A 27,998-nucleotide genomic window follows, 5' to 3' on the forward strand; every position below is an offset into this window, starting at 1 on the left:
GGGTGAGTGGGCACAGCAGGCCCAGCTCCGGGCAGTGGAACCTCAGAACCCCCCCGCTTCGCATTGGGTGCTGGGACCTGCGGATGGGAGAGGCAGGTGATGGGCTTCACTGTGACAGGCCACCTGTCTCTAGTGAGGTCAGCCTGTGTTCTGGGTACCAGGACTCAGCCATCCATCCCGGGAACCAACCCGAACATGCCACCTCCAGGCTGGGTCAGTAGTTGGCTCAGGAACCGTGGAGGTGTGTCCACCAGCCAGACTCTACCCCAGGGGTTTGGAGCTTCTCATGGATGAAAACAGACCCAGTTGCCCCTCAAAGGATCAAATGGGACAGGGGTGTGAAAGCATTTTGGAATCTACAAAGTCCAGAACAAACAGGGTGTGAGGGCACAGCCGTTCCTCACTGGCACCTGCCACCTATGGGCCGGTGCTTGAACCAACTGCTGCCTGTTCCCACATTTGCACAGACAGGAAAGTTGACATTCAGAGCTGGCATGAGATTCCCAGGAATCAGCCTCCCAGATCATGCTTTATGACGGTGTTTCTTCTTTGACCAAACCTTGTCTTTGATATTAAAATTCAGAATAGGACTTACTCATCTTCCAGGTTACTTTGGGGAAGTTGGTGCCTAAGCGGTGGCTTTTCTTAAACCTGGCCCCTGACCCACTTAACCTTTCAACAAAGGCAGCTTCAGGATGGGTTTCATCCAGCATTCTCTGCAACCTTTCAAGGAAAGACCATAATAGATAAAAGGAGAGAAAACTGAACAGGAAAAGCAGGGCTTATAATACACCAACTATATTTCACAGCAAGATTCCTGCGCCCTCTGGCTAACTGAAGGCCATTCAAGATCCTAAGGGGAGAAGCAAACGTGGACAGCTGGAGGTCACACACCATGCACTGTGACCCTTGAAGAGATGAATTTCTACTTCTATATTCTGAGATTCAGATCTCTAGGAAAATATCCAAGTCATAAACAAGCTCTGACTTTTTTAAAGCTGCCATTAGCTCATCCTCAGTGATGAGCAAACCAAATCCAGCAAACACCTTTTACAAGAAAAACCAGGCTGGATACAAGTTATATGGGAAATAAAAGAACTCTGCTTCTATCAGAATAGAAATTGGAAATCAATTAATTTCTTAATTAAAGTTGGGGAACAAAGATACACACACATAGTTATGATGCGTATCTAAAATGAAATGTAAAGTGTGATTTTTTTTAGCCCTGGTAAATACCTCAAAATGGTGGTAAGGACAAATTCCCTTACCCATCCTGCCCCCAAACTGAACTCTAATTTTTCAAAATGAATTCAAAGTCTGCTTCCTCTTTCTGAATTTGAATCAGTCAATATTCATGTTTCCTTCTCACCCCCAATAGCTTTTCATTAAACCCATGTCTTCCTGGACCACAGACGTGCCTTAGAGGGCGATTATCAGTTCAGACTTTTGGGATGTGTCTTCCCAACAAGAGCCAGCTTTGGGGGAGCAGCCAGGGCGATCACCACAGCACAGCACATGCCTGGAGAGACCCACCTGCTGAGAGGGTGACAGGAAGAACCAGGATAACAAAGAGGGAGGCCAAAGTCCTCTGCCAACCGAGGAATGAGCCCCTGAGAGCAGTCCACCTCCTGACAGCTCTGAGATGTGGGGACACCTTCTCTCCTGGGGATGAGCCACCCCAACGCTCCAGTTCTCCCCTCAAGACTGTGGCAGGAGCCACCATGTTGGCAGAAAGTGAATGACAATCGAGGCACCCTGACCCCATGGCCACTGCTGAGTGGCCCGGGGGCACCTGATCTCTAGGTCGGCCAATCAGTCCTCTCACCCGGGAATTTCAAACTGGAATTGAAGAAAAGGTCCAACTTCTCTCAAGTGGCTAAAACGAGAATTGCTGGTAGCCGTGCTTCACCACGTGGGCTGAGGGGGCCAAGGCGACAGGTTGGCAAAGACCAGGCATGGCAAGGTCTGGTCTCTGACACCGTCCCTGGGGCTGCGCTCCCCGGCCGGTTCAGCCCTGCTGTGACAGCTTGGGAGCCTCAGAGGGAAAGGGGGACCCAGGAAAGCCCTGCTGGGCTTGTGTGCTGCTGAGCTCCCTGAGCACCACGATCCTGGCTCACAGGGCTTCATGCTGTCGGCTCAGGCAGGACCCTGAAACGACATCACCTCCTGACCTGATGTCACTGTCACCTCCTCACTGGCCTCCAGAGTCTAGTCTCGCCCATACAGTCTCTTCTTCAAAGAGAGCTTCTAAATAAATTAAAACTCCATCAATCCGATCAGATGAGTTCCTTGCTCAGGGCTGTCCAGGGGATGCTGGCGACACCCTAGGTGAGGGACTGTGCCTCACCCTCTCCAGAAACCACTGTTGAGCGAGTGCCTGTCCCAGGTGTCCTTCCTTCAGTTCTCCGAGCTCTGCACAGGCCCTCCTACCCTGGCCACACCCACCTGTGACCTCGAATCCCAGAGGGTCGTCCCTCCTGCTAGAGGGTAAACTCCGTGAAGGCCGGGCTTGCCTGTCACGGCCATTTCCCAGCTTCTAGATCAGCGCTGCACACAGTAGGCACTCAGTGTATTTTGTGAATGAACGAAGACAAGCCAAGGCCCCGGCAACCTCCAGTTGGGCCCAGGTGCAGAGCAGCCCACGCCTGCCTGCAGCCTGTGACCGTGGGCCAGCAGGACCTTCCAGAGGCACAAACGAGGTGTCGCCTCAGGCTCCAAGGTCCCGTGTCAGGAGGAAGTGACTTCTGAGAGGGAAGCTTTTCAGGGTGGCCCCTGGCTGGGGGTTCTGCAGGGACACAGGAGAATTTCTTACTTGAGTCCTTCTGCGTGTGAGGTCCGGTCCTACCTGGAAGGGCTTTCAGAAGGCCAGGTTTTCCTCCTGCGCTGACCCCACCCCATCCCCAATCCCACACCTGCACCACAGGCCTTGATTAACCGAGCTCTGGGGAAGACCTGGAGGACCAGGGGAGCCATTTATTCGCCTCCTGACTCACTCCTTTAAGAGACCCTTGGAAGGTCCAGGTCCGTGGCTGGACCACAAAGGGGGCAGGGTCTTAAGTCGTGATCACACGTCCCATAAAGAACGGGGGATGTGGTCTGTGAAGGAGCTCCAGAACGCGGTGCCGTGCACGGACCAAAACTAAAGCACAGACCAGGGGGAACGGCAGGCTGCCTTTCGGGGGAAGCTGAGAAGAAAAAATATGCTTAGATTGGCTCCTATGTGCACAAAGAGTCTCTTGGAGGATGGTCTGCACATAAATCCTGGGTTCTGGGGTAGGACTGCCTCTGGGTTGGAATCCCTGCTCCACCAAAGCTGTGTGATCACATTCCAAGTTGCTTAACCTCTCTGTGTTTCACTTTCCTCATTTGTAAGGAAGATGAACTAATGGCAGCTACCTCCGGCTTACAAAGAAGTTAATACTCACAAAGCGATAAGAGCGTGGGGCAAGTAGTAAGTGGGCAATAAATGTCACCATGGTTATTAATGCTGTTATTGTACATCATCATCAGTGGTTACCTGTATTAGGGGCAGCTAGAAGCAGAACAACAGGAAAAAGTGAAAGAGCCCTCACTGTACAGCTTTTAAAATCACATGTGTTATTTTAAACATCTAAAAATTACTATTTAAGGAGGTAAAAGTCATTTGCTTGCTACAACTGGACTTTGAGATCTGGCCTGTCTTAAAGATTATTGGATTCGTACATTTTTGTGTTCATTGTTAAAGGCTCCCTAGAAACCCTATTTTCCTGTTTTCCACAGCAATTTCATCCTTCTCCCTAATACTTTAAGGGTTTCATTCCTCCATGTCAACAGTCACACAATAATTAATACAGTAAATTTTTTCATCACTTTACCACTTTGCACATATCACCTCATTTAATCACTGCAATGATTCTGAGGCACCAGCCCCACTCCACAGAGAGAGATCACATTAGCTTGTCCGTAATCACAAGCTGGAGCCCAGACGTGTCCCAAGGCAGAACACCAAGTCTCCTATTCCAGTGTTGCTCGCCTCGCTAAGATTCAGATCCCCGGGTCCTGCTCTAGACCTAGGGTGCGTTGGACCAGGCTGGGGAGCTGTCCTGCAGATACTCAGAGACTCTGAAGTTTGAGGCCCACAGCACAGACAGGCTGCCCACAGTATGGCCTCTCATCTTTCTATTCCCCTCATCTATTTCCAGAGCCCATTGGAGCAGAGAAGGTGCTGGCCCCATGTTCCTGGCGGCTGTCCACACCTGTGCGGGGCACAGCACTGCTGGCTCCACCGTATCATCTCCTCTCCATGAGGATTCAGCCTTTCAGCCCCTTGGCTCTGGATCAGAACATCAAACGTGCTATGCTGCAGGACACAGGCCTCCTCGGGGGAGCCCTGGGCAGCAGCGCAGGTGTCTTTAGGGCCCAGGGTGAGATTTTCGATTCTGAAACCTGCGAAGGTTGCCCAGCACAGAGAACAGGGCCGAGCACTGAGCCACAGCTATTGTAACACCACCAACAAAAGGCTCCCAGGGGATGCCACTCCAGGCAACGTCATCAGAGGATGCTTTTTGTGTGTAACACATCGTTTGGGGTCCCCTGGGTGTGAGCAGAAGTTCCCTCTGGACTCAGTCAGCAGAGGTACGCTCTGTGTCCCAGTTCTAGTGGCTAAAAAAGAGTTAGTGTCTGCCTGGAAACCAGCGGCTGGAGCCAAGCAGATGCTCACCTCAGATAAACAACTGGGTGGGACAGAAGCAAGGGCCTCCAGGGCTGGGGGAACTGTGCTAATTAATGAGCCACTGCAGAAAGATGGCAGCGCTTGGTAGCTTGGCTCAGTGGGGTCTCCAGGCGGGACCCCGGCAGGAAATAAGAAGCTTTCACAGATCCAGATTAGAAACTTCTTCACCTGGCCGTCATCCCCAGACACAAGATTTCCTAAAAGTGGATGTTCTTGTTGCCCTAGGTTTTATGACCTTCCTGCAGAAGACGCTGGAACATGGGAGTCCTTCTGGATGGGACAAATGGGACACCCGGCAGAGGGACCTCCTCAGGGATTTCTTAGGTACCATGTACAGCATCATGGATATCAAGCTTTTAAGTGCATTGTCCCCTGATTCTGCAAAGTACGGACGACAGGCAAAGAAAGACGGAGCAGAAAGCTGGCGGGGGTTCCCAAAGCCAGATCCTACTGCTTCCCATCCTACCCGCCACCCCCTCTTCTCTCCCTCGGCTAACTTTCTGCAGATAAACCTTGCCTTTTTCTTGGCCCTTTTTGACATTTGGAAGACTCTCTTCCCCAGGATTATTCTGCTGAGAAGAAGAAACACAGGGCTCTTGCTTTGGAAGCTGCTATTAAATAAAAAGTCCATGATAAATCAGACCAGTGAATTAAAAGTTCAAGATTCTCTCAAAAGCTCGTTGAGTCCCACAACTGGCTGCAGATTTAAAATAATAATAATGATAAACCTGGCCACCAAATCACTGTGCTTAGGGCTGGACAGGCAAGATCACAACAGATGGCGACACCCTGGTAGGGTGATTAGCAAGTCACTGACCTGTGCCCTAAAAGGCACTGGGCAGCCATTCCCAGTACAGGTCCCAGAGAGGGCCAGCCCGGCCACCCTGCTTCTTGGGGCTGCTTCCTGGCCCATGTGGGCAAGTCGCATTATCTTCGTTTCCTGGGCGTGTTCAAGTGAGTGCAAACCTCGGCCAGGAACACAGACAGGGTCTGACTGAGGACCAGGAAGGAACCAGATTATCCTAACTTCTCAGGTCGAGAGCCAGTTCCTGCAACCTCAGATCTCAGCGTGAGGCCAACAAGGTCATTTTCGCCACAACAAAGACTCAAAAAATGACAGTCATGCTCTGCTGGTTTTTTTTTTTATATGAAAGAGCCTCCTTGAAGAATCTACAGCAACTCGCCCCCCCAAAACATTACAGGATAAAAATATTCTGCCTACTTGACAAGGAGGTGGCGTGCAGCGGGGTCTGCACCATCTCCTCTGGGTACAAGTTTCATTTTCCTCATCACTGGAGGAGATAAATACAGGTTTTATCCTCTCACAGGTCCCCTGGGCTGCTCACAATGTGAATTATGCCTTTCTATGTCTGGAAGGGAAGAGCAACTTGCAAACGGATTCCTGATGATTTCTAAAGTGCCTCTGTGGACAGGAGTCCCAGGAGCCGCCTGCGAGTTTGCAGACATCCTTCAGCCAACAGTGAGCGCCCTGGGGGCCACGCACCGCTGCGGGGCTCTGGTTTTCATAGCTGCTCTGTCTAAATATTTGGGGGATGATTCATTCCTGGACTCCGCAGAGGGCATCCCCAGGGTGTTAACACACCAAGGCCAGGGCGGAACAGGGAGGAAAGGAGGTGCGCGGGCAGTACCTGGCGTCCCCATCAGGAAGGGGCCCCCTCTGCAGCAGAAGCAGGCTTCGCCCCGCGACGACAGGGAGCGAGTTTCCCTCTTCTCTGTAATAATAAAAACTCAACATGCTCGGAGCTCCGCAGGGGACAGGAGACTGGCACAGGCCCGCCCGCCCTGAAGGCCTGTGACTGAATCAGCAGTGAGCTGCACACTGGAGTTTTCCATAGGACCATTCAAACTCGGGCTGGGAAGGTCACACTGGCCTCTCCCTTCTCTGCTGACCGGCAGAAACTGGCCAGCCTCCACACCGCGGCACCCCCCACCCCCGGACGGCTCCCCAGGGAAAAGCAACTTTCTAGGAGTGTGGGGTCCAGAGGGGGAGGAACACCTTCCATCCACACGCAGCCGGCAGCAGGATCTTTAAAAGTAAAAACCAGAAACAGCAGGAGGAAGGCCGAGCAAGAGGCCAGTGGACACAGCATCCCGCGGCAGCTCGGAGAGATGACGGAAGTGCCACGTGACCCAACACTGGAGTGCAGTCGACACCCAGCCTGCACACGCGGGGCACAATGCGTAAACACGCACGGACAACAGGAAGTGCGCTGGTATTAGAGCAGACAGTTCAAGTTCACCAGACTGGTTTTTTCCCTCCTTCTAAAGGTAGTCAGGCCAGGAACACCAGGATCGTCATAGAAGGCTCCAGAGGCATGCCAAATTCCCTGACCTTCAGAAGCAGACCGTAAACACTTCTCGGGGTCCTGCGTAGAGGGGACAGCCCCGGAGTTACTGCACCTTCCCATCTCAACCCTCCAAGTGTGACAACCAAAACACACTCCTTCAGCTACCTGCTCCAGGGGGCTTCTCCCAAGTCTGGATGGAAGGCCGCGGTCAGTGCTAACTGCCAGGCTGGTGAAGGGGGCGACGGCTCTGCTCCCTGCAGCGCTCCCGATGGGAATGCAGCTCAGGGCCCTGCGCGCTGGGAGCACGAGAGAATGTGGGGGCTCTGCGTTCTTGTCTGAAACTCAGTTTGCAAAAACACACCATCACAGGGGGATACCCAGGTTAAGAGGCTGAGGAGAAGAGATCCTCTCCCTTCAAAGTGGTCAATATTCACTTTCTCTCTCCCTAAAAAAAGGGATGATGAGGCCTCTGATGATAAAAATGGACAAAGGACTTTTTAAAAATCCAGAAGCAGTAAAGGCCGAAGTATTTTCAAACAGCCTAGAAGATGGAGTGGAAGACTCAAGAGATGTCTGTGTGCTGAGGATGCAGGTCCAGGGTGTGCGACAGCTAAGGTTTCTGGGTCCGCACCCTGAGGCCACCCCAAACTTTCTGAGTGGAACGAAAACTCGCCAGCACAGGCCAGACGCAAGGACTTGGGATCACCTGCCGGGCTCATCTGAGAGGCAACAGGCTAGGTTCTCACCCTGCTTTTCTAGCCCTAGACTTAAGTATTCTATACTAATAGCAAGTAAGGGTTGGATTTGGTGGATCTCCACCAAAACTCAGGTTGAAGCTGAATTGCCGGTGTAACACCATGAGTCAAAGCGATACAGAGCCCTCACAAGAAGCTGAGCAGAAGCTGGTTCCAGGCACTTGGGCTTCCCAGTCTCTAGAACCGTGGGCCAAAATAAATCTCTGTTCTTTATAAATCACCCAGTCTCAGGTATTCTGTGATAGCAACAGGAAGTACACACAGACACTATGAAAACCTGATGATTTATCTCCTTTTCTCACTATTTCTTTCCTCTTTAACTTCTCTCCCTTTTGGAAGAGCTAGAACCCCAAATACCTGGAGGTGTTTCACCCACGTAGAGGCCAAGCCTCATGGTTCCTGGATGCTGACCACATTTCATTTTAGCAGCACGGGTTTCCCCGCTCCTGAAACGTGCCCTTGGCCCTGTCAACCACAGGGTCCCTGCTATCCTGCTGCTGCAGCTGTCCCCGCACCACCCCACAGCTGAAGTGAACCAGAAAGTGTGCAGTGTGTATGAAGAATTGAATTTGCTGACCCACTTGGGTGGAAGAAAAAAACTGCTCTGTAGGTGGATTAATGTGGTTGAACAGCTCGATGCCACCACAGTTGTGGGTGGCACTTGACATCAGGGTGGGAGCACTAGACCCAAGGGTAAGCCTGTGTCTTGGTCCTGGTGCTGCTGGGCGACTGTAGATAAAGTACTTTGCCTCTCTGGTCTTACTTTCCTCGCTCATAACAGAAGGGAGTTAGATAAATGAACTTTTAAGGAGTCTTCCAGTTTAACGTGATGATTCTGTGACTTCTTCCTCATTAGGGATATTCAGGTAATTCAGGAAGTTAATGGTTATTTTATTGAATTCTCACACCAAGCCACTGGTGTTAAAATAGACATCCCCATGATGCAGATGAGGAAACTGATACTGAGAGAGGCCACGATTTGCGGTCGGCCCTCAACTAGTGAGTGGCAGACAAGGCCAGGATCCAAACCCTGGCTGTCCAATTTGACTCCACCTCTACCATTATTTTACTTGATAATATGCCATTTGCTGCTTCCAATATGGCACTAAAGCTTTATTACTCTCCAAATTTGGGAATAGATGCCTAGTATTCTGAAGGCTGCATATGACATCTTCCTTTAAGGAAAGGTGGATGCTTCGGGTGAATTTTAATGTTCCTACATTTTTAGGGGGGCCAGACCTGGCCTCTTTCCATCGATGGATATCACTGAGCAGCACCTGCTTCATTTGGAAGGGATTCTTTGAACAAGTTAAGATCTGGCCTCTTTCCAAAACACTGCTTCCTCTCTGAATGAAAAGGGGGCTGGCCACCTGATCTTTCTTATAATCACACAAATAACACGTTTTTAAAACAGGGATCTGTTTACGTACAACACACACTGGTGGTGGGGAAGCCGGAGCTGTAGTCAGGAGAAAGCGTTATAACTGAGTGGCGTTCATGAAACACTCTCCAGGGGACCGAATGGAAAACAAAGACGTCACCAAAGAAGAAGCCCTTGCGACCCCAGCCTGTGTCTCCAAAACAGGGACTCCCGTCAAATTTTGAGAATGAGCCTTTTCTCCTGCCCTCTCCCCATGGGGAGCTGGAAAGATCAACTCGTAGCCTCTCCGCAGGTCCCACAGGGCCCCACGAGGAAACCTGAGATGGGAGATCTGTTTGCTACTTTGCTTTTATTTTCTTGAATTCTGACCCTGAGCAGAGCCCACAGCGGAGCCTCTGGTCCCGCAGCTGAGGTGCCCTGAGAGAGGCCATCTCCCAGGCGGCTGCTGGGGGCATGGACTGCAAGGGCTCGTGGTGGCTTGTGCTAACAATACCAAACTCCCCCGTCCTGTGGCTTCCACCCACCTTCCCCAGCAGAGCCTGTGTCAGTGGCCTGGCCTGACCCCCATTTCTGCCCTGGCCTTGGGGCTCTGCCTATCTTCTGGGACCCCAGCACTGTTTCTAACAAGTCAAGGTCCAATTCCAGCTCCAGACCTTCCTCACCCTCTCCTCCAGGCCTCCCCCAGCTCCCAGGCTGTATCCTAAAGAAGCAGTTACACACTTGACATTATATCCAGGACAGAGACTACAAGGCTCATGGGGGTGGCAGGTAACCTGTGCTGGGTGCTTGAGGGTCACCTTTACATCAAGAGATGTCCCTCTTTGCAAGGAGCAGTGGTACACACCTATAATCTCAGTGGCTCGGGAGGCTGAGGCAGGAGGATCACAAGTTCAAAGCCAGCCTCAGCAATCTAGTGAGGCCCTAAGCAACTTGGGAGACCCTATGTCTAAATAAATATATGTCAAAAAAAGGTTCCCTCTTCAAGGGCACTGATGACACAGGCCTTGTGCTAGAAACTCATTCATTATGGCTCATAATGAATGCAAACTGTACCCATATCGACTTCCCCTAAATGTATTTTTAAAAATGTGAACACTAATTTTAAACTATCTTGGGTAATTTTTTTCTTTTGTGCCTTTCTGTTTTCTTCTAAATATTCTTCAATAACCAGAGGATTAGGAAAACATTTTAATATATATAAATTTTAAGAAGAATAAAGAACAGCCTGGACCAGTCAGGGCAGGTGGAATGGAAATAAAACGATGCTGTCCTGCCATCTAGTGGCTGTGAGAAAAAAAAAAGTCAAGACAGAGCCAGAGTCCTACCCTGGCTTTAAAAGAGGCCTTTTCCATTTCCCAGAATCCTCAAGGTTTCCAGGGGAGACAGCTGTGTTACCTGAAGGAGGTGTTGAGCATCCTGGGCCAGGGACTGGGATGGAATGAGAGGGAAGCTATCTACCCCTGGCTGCAAGCAGTGTCCGGAAGAGCCAACCATGCGCTGGTGCTGGATACCTGGAGCCCCTGAGGCTGCAGAGACGACAGAGGCAGGGAAGCAGGGGACCTCCTAGATCTGAAGGAAGCCACCAATCCCTGAATACCACATTCAGGTTGCTCCAGTGGTTACGTTTTAGCAGAATAAACAACCCCAGTTAGAATCCTTAAGTTACCCAGGAGCCTGGGGTGACGCTGGACACCCACACTGTGCTTCAAATCACATCTATGTCTGTGACTAGAGGGTGCGACTATCCTGACTATTCTTTCCTCATCTCTTCTTCAGGCTCGCCTTCCGTTTGGTCACAAAGTCCTGTTGCTTTTACCTACCAGGCAGCTCTGGAGTCTGCCCTGCCCCACTCGCCTGTCCCACTCCTCCTGGACAACTGTCACAGTCCCCTGGTTTGCTGCCCCTCTCCACTGCAGCTCAGGGTTCTTGCATCATTTTAAGAAGGCTGTGTTAGTCAGTTTTATGATGCTATGACAAACTACCTGAGAAAATCAACTAAGAAAGGAAAAGATTTATTTTGTCCTTCAACTCAGGAGCCTTTAGGGGACATAACAAAGATGTAACTGATAGCGGTCGAGTGCTACCGCTTAAACCCTTTAGTGACTTCCACTGTCCTGAGGATTGATTCTAAATTACTTGTCCCAAGGCCGCCTTTCCTCCACAAATGCACGTGTTGGAAGGAAGGCCAGGCCACACTGACTCTGCTTCCTGCTGCAGCCCGGGGGCCAACACAACCTGGGACTTAAAGGTGGCATCCGAGGCCCTGGGTGAGAGCTCAGTTCAAGAGGCAGGTGAATGCAGGTTCAAATATGGGCTCAGCTGCTGAACAATGGGACTTGGCTCAAGGGGCTTACGTACTCTCTGTCACTCCAAATAGTTCATGAACGAATGACGTAATAAATTATCGACCAAAGAGGGCATTGAGATTGATCAATTTTAAAGTTCTGATATTGTACTAGACAAAAAACATATATATATATATCTTAGTGAGGTAAAAAACAAAGTCGAAGAAAAACCCTGAATTTTCAGGGTATGTCATAAATCCTAATTGAACTGTATTCAAATTGACTTCCTCCTGGTAGTGTTATCCTTAATAGGTGGAGACAGATGTCTAAAGAATGTAAACAAGCAACTAACATTTCACAATCTGGAAGCATAAGACATTGAATTACCATCCACTGCAGTTCAATATTCTTTAATAATTTAATAAGCACGTCTTATGCTTCATGCAACTAAAATAAGCATTTCAGAAGGTGGCATTTAATTTAAATATTTTGCAAAGACACTCAGGGCTTATTTTGATAATATGAAATTTGATGCCAAGCAGGTACAGTGGGCCAGAAGGTAAGGACTGAAGGGGGACAGAAATCACAACACAGACCACAGCCGCTTATGCAAAGAAGGGTTTAGGCCAGCATCCTCAAACAGGGCACTCAGAGACCCTTCAAGGGCTGCAGACACTGACCAGATCCTCAGTTTCCATTTGTATGTTTTTCTCCTAAAACTGGTCTGTCTGAAACACCACTACCCTTTCAAATTCCCCCATCTCCATAGCATAAAAGAAGGAAAGACTTTATCCCCCACCTAAACCTTATCTACATGCTGTCCAAACCTCCAGTCATCTAATGAAGGGACACGTAAAATATCCTATCTGTGGTTTCCTAGAATCAGGCACCATAGTGGGGCTTCCTGTTATATACGTGTCTGAGAAGCGTGAAGTGCACACAGCAGCATGGGGTGCTCAGGGCCCCACTCTGAGCTGTTCCAAATTCACTTATACTGACATTGACACACACACATGCACCCCCTAGAATGGAGTGAAAGCAAAGCTGGTTCTTGTTTATTCAACCCCTGGTTATTCCCCCAAATTTCATCACTGTTGGGCAAGAGTCTGTGAAAGCAAAGCAAACATTGATTCCAGACAGTAAACACAGGGCTGGGTTTTGTATCTGTTCCTTCCTCCCTCCCTCCCTATCTATCCATCCGTCCAACCATTCATCCATCCATCCAAGAATTAGAATTTAGAATTCAGAAACAAGATGATCATCACAGGATGCCTAATCAACATTTCCTGGAGTGAAAAATGGAATCAGACCTTTACTGATAGAAAACAAGTCTAGTAAGGGTACTTGGGTGGAGAAGCTGGCTTTGCTGACTACATGATACGGCTGTTCCATAAATGAACAAGTTCCGCTGGCAGCCCGAGATCTGACAAACATTTATTTTAAAAGGATAATGATGAGTATTTACTAACGCAACTTTAATAATCTTTCTTTGGTTGAACACTTGGACTTAAACAGGTTTGTCTCTAAGTAAAAGGGGAATGGGTTTAATAAACCAAATTATTTGGAAAGTTTGAGTGCATCCTTTTTGAGGAACTTCCCAGAAGCCAAAAAGAGAAAAATACCTGTAAAGATTGAATGACAATTCCTTTGTAAGTCAGGTAATTTCTAATTTCTTATTTTCAACATAATTGAAAGGACCCGACCAAGCTGTCATTTTTGGCACAGAACTAAGAAGGAAGAATTAAGTGACATTACTATAACAAAATTCCTAACATCCCATGAATCCACTCATAATTTTACAATGTGTATAGCTCTAAAAATGAAAAACAGGAAAAAGAAGCGATATTGAACTTGTTCTTACTCCATCAATTAGTATTACTTGTAGATTTATTTAGAAACATTTTAAAAGTCCACTCACTCCATTAAAAGTTGCAATTGCATTGCAATTTCTACTTAATAATTATTTTGATAAACAACAACTAAAAAAGACTAATGATTTGTTAACATCTATTTGTTTAGATCAACTGTGAATTAATAATGGCTAAATAACAACAGTCTAGGATAAATTTCTTTGAACACTCCTGATATCTGGAAAATGTCTTAAAATGTACACAGTCACACATATGCACACATAAAAACTTTAGGATGTATGTGGTGTAACCAAGAAGGCTTTCCAGCAACTAAGTTTATTATATCAGAAAAAAATGTAGGGAGGTAATGAATTTTTAAAAAATGAACACTTGAGTTCTGTGGCGTGGGGGGACAAGAAACAACATAAAACCTAGCTGTTGGGCTGGGGTTGTGGCTCAGTGGTAGAGCACTTGCCAGGCATGTGCGAGGCCCTGGATTCGATCCTTAGCACTGTATCAAAAGGAATAAAATAAAAGATCCATTGACAACTAAAAATATATATTACCAAAAAACTAGCTGTTAAGGAAGAGTTGTCCATTTTTTTTTCACTATAGATTTAGATTTCATTGGATACATTTAAAGGAATTTTTAAATGTCAATTTTTACAACACACCAATCTTTTCCATCATTTCTGGGGAGTTCAGCAAAGCTTTACAAAGACTTTTGAAATGACACACAATTCCAGTTTCTTTTTGCATTTAGAGGCAACCTGCTTGACCCAAATACTCAAAAAAGGGTGGGAAAAGTAGAATATAAGGATATCATTCACAGCAAACTTAACAAAAAAAATCTGTATGTCACTTTAAAATATACAAGGGAGTAGGTGGTTTTATAACACACGACTTAACACTTGATGGTCACTACTCCAAGGAGCTTCCCTGAGGGGTGGGTGGGCCTAGACCAATTTAACTCCTGGCTTTTGAAAGTTCCCAGGGTTTAGGGCTGTATTTTTCAGTTATTCCACTGGATATTCTTGAACTGTCCCTGGGTTTAAGTGGACTAGGGCAACCAGTGGAATTCGGGTCTGCAGTGTTGGGGTCCTTCTCACCTCCCCATGCCCTGTCTGGAACATGACCCAAGGCTCTTTCTGGGGGTTACAGGGAGCCAGGCTGCCCCTTGCCATCAGCTTGTCCCCTCCTGAGCAATGCCTGGAAGCACACCCTAACCTCAACCTGTGTACCCTTCACTCTCTCTGGGACTTGTTCAGAACATACACTGGTCCCTCTTACCTGTGGGGTCCACGTTCCAGGGCCCACAGTGGGTGCCCCGAACCTCAGGAGTACTCTCAACCCTATCTTTTCATGCCTTCTCCTTCTTAACAAAGCACTTACCACGTTGCATAGCCAAACTTGCCATCTGAGGTGTGACAGACTCCCTAGCAAGAACACTTCTTCCTTCTTTACAATTTCATGGCCAAAGATCCATCCATGTTTAACCACAGATCAGAGCGGCTTCGCACAGAACTCTTTTCCTTCCTCAAGTTGAGAATTTTCACCTTTGCACTTAAAGGAAGCACTTTCTGGCTTCTCTTTGGCATCTCTGCCTCGACAGCATCACTATTCTTGTGTTTTGGAGCCCTGATCAAATACACCTGAACACAGCACCCCAATACCTCGACATAGGGCGATAACCAACCAGTCTGCCAGGTCACTAACAGGAAGATCACGTGTGTAGATTCTGGAGAAAGGGATGAGTCACACCCAGGACGGGACAGGGAAGGACTCCACAGGACTACCCAGAGCAGTGTGCAGGTTAAAAGCCAGGAATGGTCGATTCCTGGAATTTCCCACTTCATATTTCAGGCCATGATTCATGGATAAGGGAGCGGGTGTGGCTACTGGACAAAGAAGCAGGGCACTTCTGACCCACGATGGCTCCTGTTTCCTGTCAGGAAGCTCCACTCAGGGCCCAGCCATGGTCAAGGTGACAAAGAGGGTGTGGGGTTTCTCCATGTCCCTGCAGCCCTACTCCTAAATGGAAGCACACAGAGGTAACTTCTGGAACCTTCTGGAGTCTCATCTCAACTGCACCACGGATTGGTTGTCATTAGAAAAGCAAGCTGTTAAACCTCCTAGTGCCTCAGTTTCTTATCTGTTAAATGGTGAGAACAACAGAACTGTCCCTGGGTTTAAGTGGACTAGGTAAAACAACACCAAGCCGGCACACGAGAGTTTAATGAAGGAAACTATGATTACCATTAAATGTACAATTTAGAATTTTAAAAGTGGACCCAAGGAAGGAAGAGGTGGAAAGGGTAGGAAGGATGCGCTGTCCTCCACAGTGAAGTTCCTCCGAGGACACCAGGGGGAAGAAGCCCCCAACAGGGCCTGTCCCTTGGCTCCTAGGCGCTGCCTTTGAGTCAGCTCTGAACTGGCAGCAGCAGCCCTGACTCCGTTCTGCAGGTGCCTGTACATGACCTCTGATGAGAACAGTCCCTTATTCCTGGGAACTGCCTCCAGGCACACAGCTACAGAGCAGCAGGAGACCCCTACAGCTTGGCCCTCCCACTCCTGAGACAGGAGAGTGCACGGGGAACCCTGGGGTGGTTACATGCAATCAGCAAGATCCTATGCAAACCTCTAACACATGGCATGAGCTTCCTTCCCTAAACGTCCCCTCTCCATGGGTGGGTAGAGACAGCACAGGTGGCAGGCTTGAGTGGTTGAGGGTTCCTGATGAACTCAGCAAGGAAGAAAACTTACCGGAAAATGGATGAGCCAAACATGGATCGGTCTGGCTTAGCATCAACAGCGTCTGTACTTGCAGAATCCCCGGCTCCCCGCTCCCCAACATAGTCCTGATCGTCTGCCATCTGAGAAGAGAAAAAACACAAACAGGCAATTGGAATGCAGTGGCACTGCTGGCCTTGTGATACTATTAAATGATACTCACTAGGTGACACCGTTTTTAATTAAGCCTAAGGGTGAGCAGTTTGCATATTTAAGTTCCAGAATGACTACACCAGCAATTCAATACACAAGTGCCAAGTCTAGTCCAGGCTTCATGCCAGAGACAGGGCAAACAGCAGCAAAGGAGTCAAAGCCCTGGTCCTCAGGGAGCTTCTCACCCAGCACCCACGATTTGTGTTCAGGTTTGTATCAACTAGGAACTTCCCCGAAATTCCTGGCAGGTCTTTTGCCTGGCGTTGGGTCTTTTGCCTGGCATTGCTCGAACATAGTTCAAAAACAGCAGCACCCCTGGAAGCCACCAAGCTCTCTGTGTCTGATGATTTTACATGGCTCTACCAAAATCAACTTCCATCAAATTATTTTCCTGTTCAAGAACTGTCAACAGATCTGCAGTGTTCAAAAGTTTAGTTCTTACCCTGCCTCCTGGGATTTTAAGGGCTTCCCTGATCTAGCACAGGAGTCCGCAAACTATGGCCTGCCACCTGTTTTTGTGAATAGAGTTCTGGTGAAAGCAGCCATGCCTGTTCATTTGCATATTATCCAGGATTGTTTTCTCCGCAGGCAGAGTTGAGTAATTATGGTCCACCGAGCCAAAAATACTGACGACCTGCCCGTTTACTGGGTGTCACTCCCTCCATAGCCCTCTTTTCGGTCTCACTGATTTGCACTCTACTAATAGCTTGGCTCCTGCAGGGCAATATCAATTCATTGTCAAAGGCATCTGGCACACAGAAGGTGCTCATTAAATAGATATTGAATGGAAGGCAGGAAGAAATGAATTCCCAAGGGAAACGAATTAGCTGAAGACGATACAGCTGGTCCAAGAAGAGCCAGTTATCTGAATAACGTCTCACAATCCAGTTCTGTTTCATTCCTTATGAAGGGACCAGGGATCCACTTTGAGCAACAAAGGGAAACCTCTCCAGACTCCAAGTGCTACCTGTTCTCAACCTCCAGGCCAGTGTCACTGAGCAGGTCCCAGTCGCTGGGGGCAGTTCTGTTTACCTGCCAGGGCTCAGCTGGCAATGGCTACAAAACCAGAAGGCATCTATTTTGCAGAATGTTTTTGCTCCAGAGTCCAAGTAATGACTTCTGGAGGTGGGAGCAAGAATCCAGCTCAGAGAGGGATGTCCACAGAGGCAGAGTTACAGCCTGATGGCCCCGAGCTCTGAGTGTCATCGTGTGCTACTTCTGGCTGACCTGAGGGAGAGCTGGGTAGTGGCGAGGGTGGGAGGAGACTTTAGAAGGTGGTGGGGTGTTGACAGTGGCGAGATTTCATGCGCACACATACACATCCCCAAACTTAAGATGTATACGTTAAATACGCACAGTTTTTCAATGTCAATTATACCATAATAAAGTGTTGTTGTTGTTTTTAAAGAAAATCCCCCAAGTCAACATGTCTTTAAGAAAAATGAAACATTTGTTTTCATATTATCCGGAAAGCTGAGAATTCCAGAGACTCCCTGTCACTCATTCAGTGACTACCTCTGGGAGGCCAAGCCCCAGGCCTGGTCTAGGAGTCAGGGATATACCTGTGAGCCAGGTGACTCTGTCCTGCCATGTTGGGAGACAGAATGGATGATGATGTGTGGCTCAAATGTTGAATTCCAGTTGTGTGTGTGCACCAAGGCAAACAATGAGTGGCCACACCAGGGGACCTTGATAAGCCATCGAGGAGTGAGGGAAAGTTCACCAGAGAGGAAACACTGAATTGAGATCTGAAAGGGGAAGCAGAGAGGGTGGAGGGGCAGCTCAGGCCAAGGGAGCTGTGCGCCCTTCAACTGCTGTACTTTCCATCCCAGGAGGAGCGTTGCTTAAGGTCCCCAGCCTTCCCAGCCACAGGGAGAGGGCTTGGAACTTAGCTACAGAGAAGTAAAATTAGGCTGATCTTTGCAGCTCAGTGGTGGGAGCTTTCCTTTCACTCACTGGGCCACAAGATCTTCTTTCTGAGGCCTCAGCATCGTCCCTGCTGACTCTGAACTCTGCTGAGGGTGGCAGGCCTTCCTGCTAACAACTTCAGTTAGCAGTGGACTTGACGCTTACATTTGCAAGGGTAAACATTAGTCTCTTCCTTATTATACCAGGTTGGGCTTGATTGCAGGAAACACCCAAAGGGCCCAAGGTGTGGTCCTGACCTTGGTGGGGGTTTTTCAGCCATGCCAACACTTGGTTTTGACCCCTGGTTTCCCTTCATTCTCACCACCTTCAAAGAAAACCCAGGCGGGTCACAGTTCTGCGTGCTTCCTGGAGAGGGCGCACCTGGCACTATTTTCTTGTTATCTGGCCCCTTCCCAGGGTGCAGGCTGCAAAGAGCAGACATTAAAGGAACAGGGCTTTTCCCCTTGTTAAACATGTCTAATGTCACTTTAAATAATTTGATATATAATACCCACTGCTAATGGTCTGGATGGGCATTTGTTCCACAAGGTACAAATGTGTTGGAAGATTGGTCCCTAGCAATGGGGACATTAAGAGGCAACAGAACTTTTGAGAGATGGGACCCTGCAGGAGGTTATTAGGTCTTGCTGGAGGAGCTGCCCTTGGAAGAGGCTAATGAAGTTCCTGTAGAAACCTTCATTCATTCTACGGAGAATGAGCCTGGCCATGCCCTGGTTGCTCTGGCTTCCTGTCTTGCAACAAGCTTTCTTACTCTGGCATGTGCTCCTGTCACTGTGATGTCATTCACCATGAGCCCTCCACCAGAGGTGAGCTGATGCTGGCATTGTGCCCTTGAACCTGTAGGCTAAGGAGGTAAATACACTTCTTTTCATTATTAAGGGACAGACCTCAGTTATCCCATTATAGTAACATAAAACTAATACACATCCAAAGCACTAACAATGCCAGGCAATAAGAAGTCTTGGCTAGTTATTAGTATTTTTGCCATAACTCACTCGGACTGTACCTGTATGCAAATTGGGAGCTTACCTTAACCTATTATTTTTTTTTTAATCACTGAAAAGTGTCAGGTACCTGGCAGACACCCAATAAATATTTCTTTCTTTCTTTTTTTTTTTTTTTTTTTTTTTGCAGTGCTGGGGATTGAACTCAGGGGCTAGTGCTTGCCTTGCAAGCACAACTGAGCCATATCCCCAGCCCCAATAAATATTTCTTTATAAATGTTATTAAATAAACTGCATATCCAGCAACAGAAGCAAAGGGACCCAGGAGGATGGTTAAGAGCCCAGGTGTGGCCACCAGCGGAATGGGGGTTCAATCAGCCCTTGCACGTATTTGCCACAGAACCTTGGAAAAAGTACTCAGCCTCTGAGGTTCAGCATCCTGGTCTGTAAAATGGGAAAGTGGTAGTGCCTAAGTCTCAGGCAGCTGTGAGGACCACTGAGACAAGGGTGCAGAGTGCCAGTAATGGTGTGGCACATGCTGAATATTTACAGATATTCTCTACTGTCGCCTCTGCCTCCAGGACTAAGAGAACATTCAACTATCAGCCTCCGCTGATATTTTAAAACCATCCATCCACAGTTTAAACAGCTTTGGTGGAGACTGAAAAAAAAAATTCCTGTAGTGATTTCTAAACATGCTTAACAGGTGCCCACAAGTTTGGGCAACTGGTACCTAGTTGGGAGGGGAATTACTGTCCGCTGTTACTGGAACTGTTTTTTGTTCCCAGAAGGGGGGAAACTGACTAATGGCAGTTGCTTCCCTTGCCAGGTGACATCACACAATCTGCATCCCACTTCTTGCCCAAATTGAGACATTCCTCCTAAAGGTCTCAAAGGAGAAAAAGTCCAGGTGACCTCCACTCCTCACCTCCAAGTCTCTGGAGGGAGGAAGCCGGGCTCTGCTTGGCACACAAGTGTCCACTATGTCACCGGACATTCACACATAGCCAGAAGACAGGAAACTTGGCCCTGAGTATGCTGCTCAAAGTCAGGCAGTTTGCAGGTGGCAGAGAGTGGACGGTACACCTAGGTAATAGCAGTATGGAGGAGGAAGGCCAGGCTGACCAGACTTCGAAGGAGGAAACAGTCTGGAAATAAAGAGATCAGGGCCACGTCAACCGGGGTAGGAGTTCACGGGAAAGGCTTGGGAAGAATCCATCCAAACCACCTACAAGTAATTTTACTTCCTCATAAACTGGAAAGCTGAATACAAAGGTGAAAGGTTGCAAAAATGACCAGCAGCCCAAGAGTTCACAGAGCCAGGTGTCACCTGGCTCTTTTTCACCCCCTCAAGATACCTCCAAGAGCCCTGCAACAAGGGGTAGCCCAACAATGACCAGCCTAACGCAGCATCCTTAGCCTTGACCCAGCGCTGCTGGGCACCATAATCCCCTCCTGCTTCCACACAGCGACAGTCCGCCCGGAGTCACTGCGATTCCACCTAACAGACGAGGCACCGAGAGGGCCGAGGTCCCACGGCCGGAAAGCAGCGGCGTGGGGACTGGAACCCAGCGCAGTCCGACCAGGGGGCCCTCCCTCCTTCCTCGCCAATCCCGAAGGGCGCGGGGTGTTCTCAGCGCCAGGCTCGGGAGAAGCTCGGCGAAGCCAGCAGTGGCGGGGGCGTGGGGCATCCCTCCCTGACTCCGCGCCCGCGGTCGGGGCCGCTCCGCACTCGCAAACCGGTTCCCACCGCGCGGCGGGAGGCGGGGAGGCGGGGAGGCGGGGAGGGCGGGCGGCCCGGCGGCAGGAAGCGCGCGGCGGAAGGGGCCGAGGTTACCGTTCCCACGGCGGCCGGGAGGCCAGAACCTGCTGCGGTCTCCGTCCGTCTGCCGCCAGGGTCTGGGGCCGCTTTCTCGAAAGCGAAAGTAAAAGTCCCAACCAAGCTTCAGGGGGAGGAGCCGCCCCGAGCAGGACGCGGACCGGGCGGGGCAGCGTGCGCCGTCCCCGGGACGGTGCGCGGCGCGAAGCTGGAGAGTGGGAGACCCGGGCCGCCGCGCCTGCCGCGCTGGGGGAGCGCCTCGGGCAGAGTCGGCCGCCCGCCGAGGGGCCGCAGCCACCATGCGCACTGCCCTCGGAGGGCGCCCTCGGCCACGCTGGCCGCGCGCGTCCCCCCGGGAGAGCACGCTCTGCGATCGGGGTCCCGCGCGGTCTCCCGCCAACTGGGCGGCGCGCACGAGACAGCGGCTTGGACAAAGTTTGCAGAGATCTACACGATCCCGCCGCCGTGCGCCGTCTCCGGAAAGCACATTCTGCAAAATCAGCGGCGCTCCAATTGACCCTGCAGACTTGTCACACTGACTCGCAGTGATGGGGAGCTTGCCTTGTCACCTCCTCTTACCCTGCCTCCAGTCTGGACTCTACCTGGGCCTTGGCACCAACTCGAAGGCTCAGTTCCCAAAGCCAGAAGGCCAGACCCTTGACCCCGGCCTGTACCTTCGCATCCCCTCGGGGCTCTGCGCCTCATTGAATGTGTTACCTTCCCCCAAGGCCGAGCCCCTCGGGCCTGCTGTGAGGTCGCTGTGGTCTTGGGGCCTCCCAGACGTCGCTTCCACTCGCGAGGGCGCCCTCTTCCCCGCGGAGATCTTGGAGCTAACTCAAGCTTCCTCTCGAGTTAGCACCTCGCAGTCCAGGCAGCTGCCTCGAAGTTGCGCCAGAATCATTCAAGAAGTGTTTGCCGAGCGCCCCCTTGTGCCAGCCCTGGGTGTGTGACCGTGAGTTGGCCTAATGCGGAGAGATTTGACTTCACGGGGACCCTCCAGCACACGCCCTGTTTCCCCTTGGAGAGGACAAGCTTCATGGTTGACATCAGGCAATAATCTCAGCTTATTTTGCTTACTGGCTCTCTCTCCCTTGGGCCTGAAACGTCAGTATTATCTCTAAAATTTCACCAGATAAGATCACTTGGTTTCAAGAAAACTGGGGTAAATGTAAGGGAGTAATTATAATTGATGAACTCCTGTGATAATCCTGAATTCCGGTATATTTTTATGGGCAATTGTATGATTCCTAATACAGGTACCCGAGTTCTTATTTAACACCAGTGTTCCTGAAGTATTGGAGGTAAACCATTTTAGATACTAAGATTATTTTTTTAAAAAAAATTCAGTTGTGAATCATTTGAGAAGTAAAGGATCTGTTGATAAAGCAGATAACTCACTCTGATTTGTGTAAGTTGTAAAACTAGAATTTTGGAGGTTATTTCTGAAATACAGTGAATCAATGCTAGGCGTGGGAAGGGACCACAGCAATCTCTGCTCATTCCATGATGAGGAATCTGAGGCAGAAGCTGCCCAACCTCAAGCCTGCTACTTGCAGAACCAGGTATGTTGCCTAGAAAAACAATGAATCTTCCACCCCCCAGGAAAGGTCCACCATAAATCATGGCATCAAGTGTTGCGTTGGTTTGTCCACCAGGAACTCGTTACTGGTTCAAATGGAGAGGTGGCTAGAAGGGAAAACTTTTCTTATTGTGGGCTGGTGTGTGAAACTCCAGTGTTATTGTTCCAGGCTGAATTATCACAGTATCAACAAGTCAAGTCACAGAAATATGGAAGGAAAGAAACCATTTTGAGTTTTTCCTTAATTGTACAGACATTTTGAATCCAAACAATACTCTCTTCTGAATATATCTCCTCTGTGTCTCCAACGTTGGACCACGTAATTTTTAACAATTTATTTATTTTTATTTTCCTGTGCTAAGGATGGAACCCTTGTCTTGGCATGAAGCACTCTTCCCCTGAGCTGCACCCCAGGTCTAGCCATGTTATTGATCCATGCTTCTTTCTATAATGACAGGAGTATAGCATGATCCTCCTGCCCCCCTCCCTCTCAAAACATCCCCAGCTCCTCCTATTTGGATGGTTTCCCAAGTGCTGTCTTAGCAGTGGCTCCAAGCAGGTCCCTCTGGGCCTTCCCTCCAGCTCTCCGCTCTGCTCACCAGGCCGGCCACAAGTTCTCCGCCTCCACCTGCTGGGCACAGCACCCCAAGGAAGAATGCCAACAATTCCTTCTGCTCTTCTCCACAGCTCAGACCAAGCTTTGACTTTTGACCCCCCACTGAAGGATATCCCAAGATGTTCAGAAATACCAGGCCGGGCACCAACAGGCCCAAAACTCACTCTGCACCAGCAGGCCTCTGCCCATTGGGGAGAATGGGAAGCTCAGGCAGAAGCTATTCCCTGAAAGGAAGAATTCATGTTGTACCTTGTCAACCGTTGGCCTCTCAACTTCCAAGTCCTTTTTGTCTGTTCTGCAAAAATTTATCTGAGCTCTTTAATTAGTTTTCCTTTGTTAAACTTTGTCTGTAGGGAGTGCTGGAGAGACATTGCAGATGGAAAGAGCATTGTTTCCTGGTTCTCTGCCTGGTGTGCACCTGCAGAGGGCCTGGCTTCTCAGCACCAGCTTCCTGTAGAGTGCCTAGTGGTCAGAGCACCCCACAGCCATCTGGGACCCTCCTCAGGTGGTTTTGTAGTAGAGTGCCTCCATTGAGACACCTCTCCAAGGACAGCTCTCTCTGCATCTAGAGGGCTGACTTCCAGAAAGTTCCAGAAAGCAATTCCAGCAAGTTCCACAGGCATGACAGAACAGTGACTTCTCTGCCATCTAGTGAGCCACAGCCATGCTCTCCAACAAAGTTTGGACCTAAGCCCTGGTGGGGAAACAGGGGAGGTGATGGAACCTTTCTTGGGTTCCCATTTCAGCTCCAGGGGTAGCGGCATATTATGTTATACTGTTATGCTTTGTATGAGTTATTCGTGTGAAATATGAAGTACTAATCCCTGATACCTCAGAATATGACTGTATTTGGAGGTAAAGTCTTTAAAGAGGTAAAATGAGGGTGGACTCCAATCCAATATGACTTTTGTCTTTCTAAGAAGTAGAAATCTGGACACAGAAACACACAGAGGGAGACCATGAGAGGACGCAGGGGAAAGACTGCCATCTACGAGAGAGGCCCCAGAAGCTTCTGGCCCAGGAAGAGGCTACCTTGGGTGTTGGGTATTATTATTCAGCCTTGGCCCTCTGAACCCCAGGAATGGGGGTGAGGGTGGGGTGGGATGTCTGATCTGGGAAAGTGCGAGAGCTCGAGACAAGGCCCTGCTTTGTGAATTCTCCACCCCAAGTGAGGGGACACAGCATTGTCTGTACAGTGCAGAGGAGTGGAGGATGGAACAGAGTCAGCGCCATCAGCTCAGAAGAGCAGTGCAGGGAGTTCGCGCTGCATCTCACATGAGAACTCTCCTTCCCCAGCCCGCAGCCAGCTTCTTTGAGTGAGCAACTCTTGAACACCCATCATCAGTGTTAGCTCCTTCCATGCATGTTTGCCCAGCCCAGAAGTCCCTGCAGCTCCTGCAGACCTGTCTACCCTAGAGGCGTAGGGGAGTTAAAGTACAGGGTAGCACTCAACCAAGGGACCACAAGGCATGAGTGGGTGTTGGGGGCTATGCCATACGGACTATGCCAAGATGGCGCCTGGCAGCCAGCCAGAAGTTGTTTTGATCACATCTGTGGCGGTGAGAAAGTCGGTTAACATAAGCACACCCAGGTGTTTTATCATTGGCCGTATTCAATTAAGTCCATGCACGCAATGCGTGCACATGTGTTCCCGAGTGCTCCTGCTCGTGCCCACTCGTTTTGACCTTTACCGTGATTGAACAGCTAGCTCCTCACCTGATCTTCGCTTAATTAGCTTTGGCCCTACCCTTCGCCTCCTGGAGGGGATATAAGCCGGCTCTCCTGGAGCGCCGGGGTTCCCAGGTTCTTGAATCATCAATAAACCCTTCCGAATTCAAGAGTCTTGCTACTCGTTTGTCTCCCGTGCCAAATTGACTCCACTGGACGGTGTCAAGTGGGCAAGTTTCCCAGTCCCCCGTTCTTTAGGGGGACAATTCTGAACTCATTTTATACACTTTCCCAGAGGGTGCCCAGCAAGACTGAGCCCTGGCTGCCGGTAGCAGTAATAAACTCAGAACATACACTTTATTGATTCTTCTTTCCCTAGCCCATGGAATCACCTCCCAATCTACTTGCACCCAAGTTCTGGCTTCCAGCTCTGCCTGCAAGGGGCCATGAACCAAGGCAGGCACGAACTCCTAACCCCAGGCTATCCTGAGCAACAGTGATAGAATGAGGAGTCAAAAACTGTCCCCTTTCATGACCCTTGTCACCTCTATAATTTCAAAACCAGTTCATATGTGCAGCCCTGAGAGTGCTGGAAGTGATTCAGAGCCGGGAAGAATTGCCTCATGCTCCAGATGACACAATCGAGACACAAAAAGATTTTGACCAGCTGACACAAGGGGTCCACCCTTTTCTTTATCAAGAGATAAAAAAGGAACACTACATTTAAGTTCGAAAGCAAAGCAAAGTTCATGCCCCATGAACACAGCATTCATGCACGTGGAGCAAAAGGCTGTTCAGCTTTTCATTGGTCACCAGCTCCCTGAATCAAGACTCTAAAAAGCCAAAGCAACACGGGGTGGTGCTGGCAGAAGCATCCAGATGGAGGATCCACAAAGCTCTCCCCGTCCACTGCCAGGCCCTGGACTCTGCTGATTGGACAGCACCACGTGCCTCTCAGCTGCTCCTTCAGACCCATTTGGCCTCACCTGTCATGGCCCTGTGCCTACTTATGCCAATCCAGCTGCATGAGCGGCACCCAGCTCTGTGAGGGCTCCAGCCATCTCACATGGGCACAAATCTCAGTATGTTTGGTGTTTTGCTGCCCTTGGGGTTTTCCTGTTGACACTGAGGCATGACATGCTCTGGGACTCCCTGGACACATACATGGCACGGAAGTGTAAGGGAGTTAATGCTCCAAATTTTTCCTCCTCCTTCCTCTAGCAGATATTCCTGGGTAACAGTCATTTATGTGGTCTCTTGGAATGGAGCTTATACATGTAGGGCATCCCTAATCCAAAACTGCAAAATATGAAACTTTTTGTGCACCAAGATGATGCCTTGAATAGAAAATTTTACCCCATGAAACTTTATTTCATGATCAAAATTATTAAAAATATTGTATAGGGCTGAGGATGTGGCTCAGTGGTAGAGAACTTGCTGAGCACTTGCATGAGGTCTTGGGTTCAAAAAATAAATTTTAAAAAATTGTATAAAATTGTCTTCCAGCCACGGGTATAAGTGTATATGAAGCATTAATGAATTTCATGTTTAGATTTGCATCCCACACCCAAGATATCTCATTATATATATGCAAACACTCCCAAATAAAAGCAAACAAAACAAAAACAAAAACCTCTGAAATCCAAACCCACTTTGGTCCCAGACATTTTGGATAAGGAATACTCAACTTGAAGCAGGTGGTAGCCATCTTGAGAACCAAACCAAATACTGACCACCTCCCTCATTTCCTGTCCTCTTATTCCTGCTCTCTGAATTACACTGCCAAAGCCCTTACCATGTAAGCCTTTGCCTCGGGTCCCGTGTCCTGGAGAATCCAGGCTAAGATTACGTGTTGTTTGAACCATTTCCTCTGGCCAGAGGGACCCTTGGTGTGCTCACCAACTGGAACTTGAATGACCTGCTGTAAACCCTGTGTCAAAGGGGAGGGATAGAGGCCAAGAAAGGGAGGGTCTGTGTAGAATGGGAGGGGGACACAGTACAAGGGCAGTGGCTATTGTCTTAGTCTTTTTGTTTGCTTGTTAGTTTTGTTTTTGCTTCTGTAACAGAATGCCTCAGACTAAGTAATTTGTAAGGAACAGAAACGTATTTGGCTTTCAGTTCTGGAGGCTGGGAAGTCCAACGGCATGAAGTCAGAGGGTCTTCTTGCTGTCATCTCATGGCAGAGGCCGAAGGGCAAGAAAGAAGGAGGTGACCAGACTCATTTTTACAACCATTCACTCAGCCCATGATGTTAGTCCTCCAGCCACCTCTCATTAGGCCCCGCCTCCTACTACCGCGGCATCTAGGATGAAGTTCGCAGCAAACGAAACCTGGTCACATCCAAAGCACAGCATCAGCTCGACAGGTGGGACTGTGTCTCCGTTGCCTGGCAATGAGTGTTCACCTCAGTCCCTTAAACCATCCCAATCCCAATCTCATGGTTGTTTTTCCTCTTGATTTCTGACATACGATAGAGCAGAAGTGACAGACCAAGTCCACTTAAGCAGCTTTCTTTGAGCAATCCTTGTTTTCTCCAGTGGGACCAAGAAGTGGTAACAGCTGTGGGCTGCATCACTGCCTGTGGCAAAGAAAAAATGTTCCACAACTTCTTCCCTCAATGCAGCTGACCCTGATTTCTCAGCCCCCCACCCTGGGGACACGCTCATTCTCGGTGATTCTGGGGGCTCATAGCCAGGTAAGACTTGGTAAGTCTGGTGGAGAGCAAAACATCTGGAATTGCAGTTCCCATCTGCTCGGGCTGGTGGGGAACCTGCTGCCTCATCAGCTACCCTGGCTGCCTTTCAGCATGAGAGTCTGCACAGCCTAGAGTCCCTGATGGGTCCCCTTCCCAGGTAGAGAGAGCAGCTTTGTGCCCACATGGGTCAACTTGAGACTCCCCTGTTCTCATGGGAACATTGCTCTTCTTCACTTCTTTTTCTCCCGCCAGATGTCCCAACATCACACCAAAAAACTACTGCCTTCTCTCCACCTGACCTGGGGACACTCCGCCTAATCTCACAGCACTGAGGTCAAAGGTTGCTCATTGGTAGCCTGCCAGAAAAATATTACCTATGGCCTTGTTTAATTGTTTTATGCCCAGTGTTTTATCAAAGAGGGGATTTTGTGTGTAAGCACATATCTCCAGCTTCTTTGGATAAATCAGAATATTTGGCAACACGGGTACTAATTCCCTGTGACAACAGATGGCT

At 49.2% G+C, this 27,998-nt stretch overlaps 1 protein-coding gene across 3 annotated transcripts in view; it reads right to left on the reverse strand.

Moving 5' to 3' along the window:
- Positions 1–21,802, reverse strand: part of CASP7 (caspase 7) — a 34,487-nt gene extending 12,685 nt beyond the window's left edge. The window contains exons 1-2 of one of the 3 annotated variants that reach the window (XM_079137178.1): positions 21,644–21,802; positions 16,055–16,164 (exon numbers count right to left, since the gene is read on the reverse strand). In XM_079137178.1, coding sequence (XP_078993304.1) covers positions 16,055–16,164 — 110 coding nt within the window. In that variant the 5' untranslated portion in view covers positions 21,644–21,802. Of the gene's footprint in view, positions 1–6,360; positions 7,167–16,054; positions 16,165–20,944; positions 21,184–21,643 lie in introns of those variants that run through there. The other 2 variants (XM_079137177.1, XM_079137179.1) reach the window with 2 other exon arrangements.
- Positions 21,803–27,998: the final 6,196 nt, after the last annotated feature.

The sequence above is a fragment of the Sciurus vulgaris genome (genome assembly GCF_902686455.1).
Source record: "Sciurus vulgaris genome assembly, chromosome: 4".
Taxonomy (NCBI): Eukaryota; Metazoa; Chordata; class Mammalia; order Rodentia; family Sciuridae; genus Sciurus; species Sciurus vulgaris.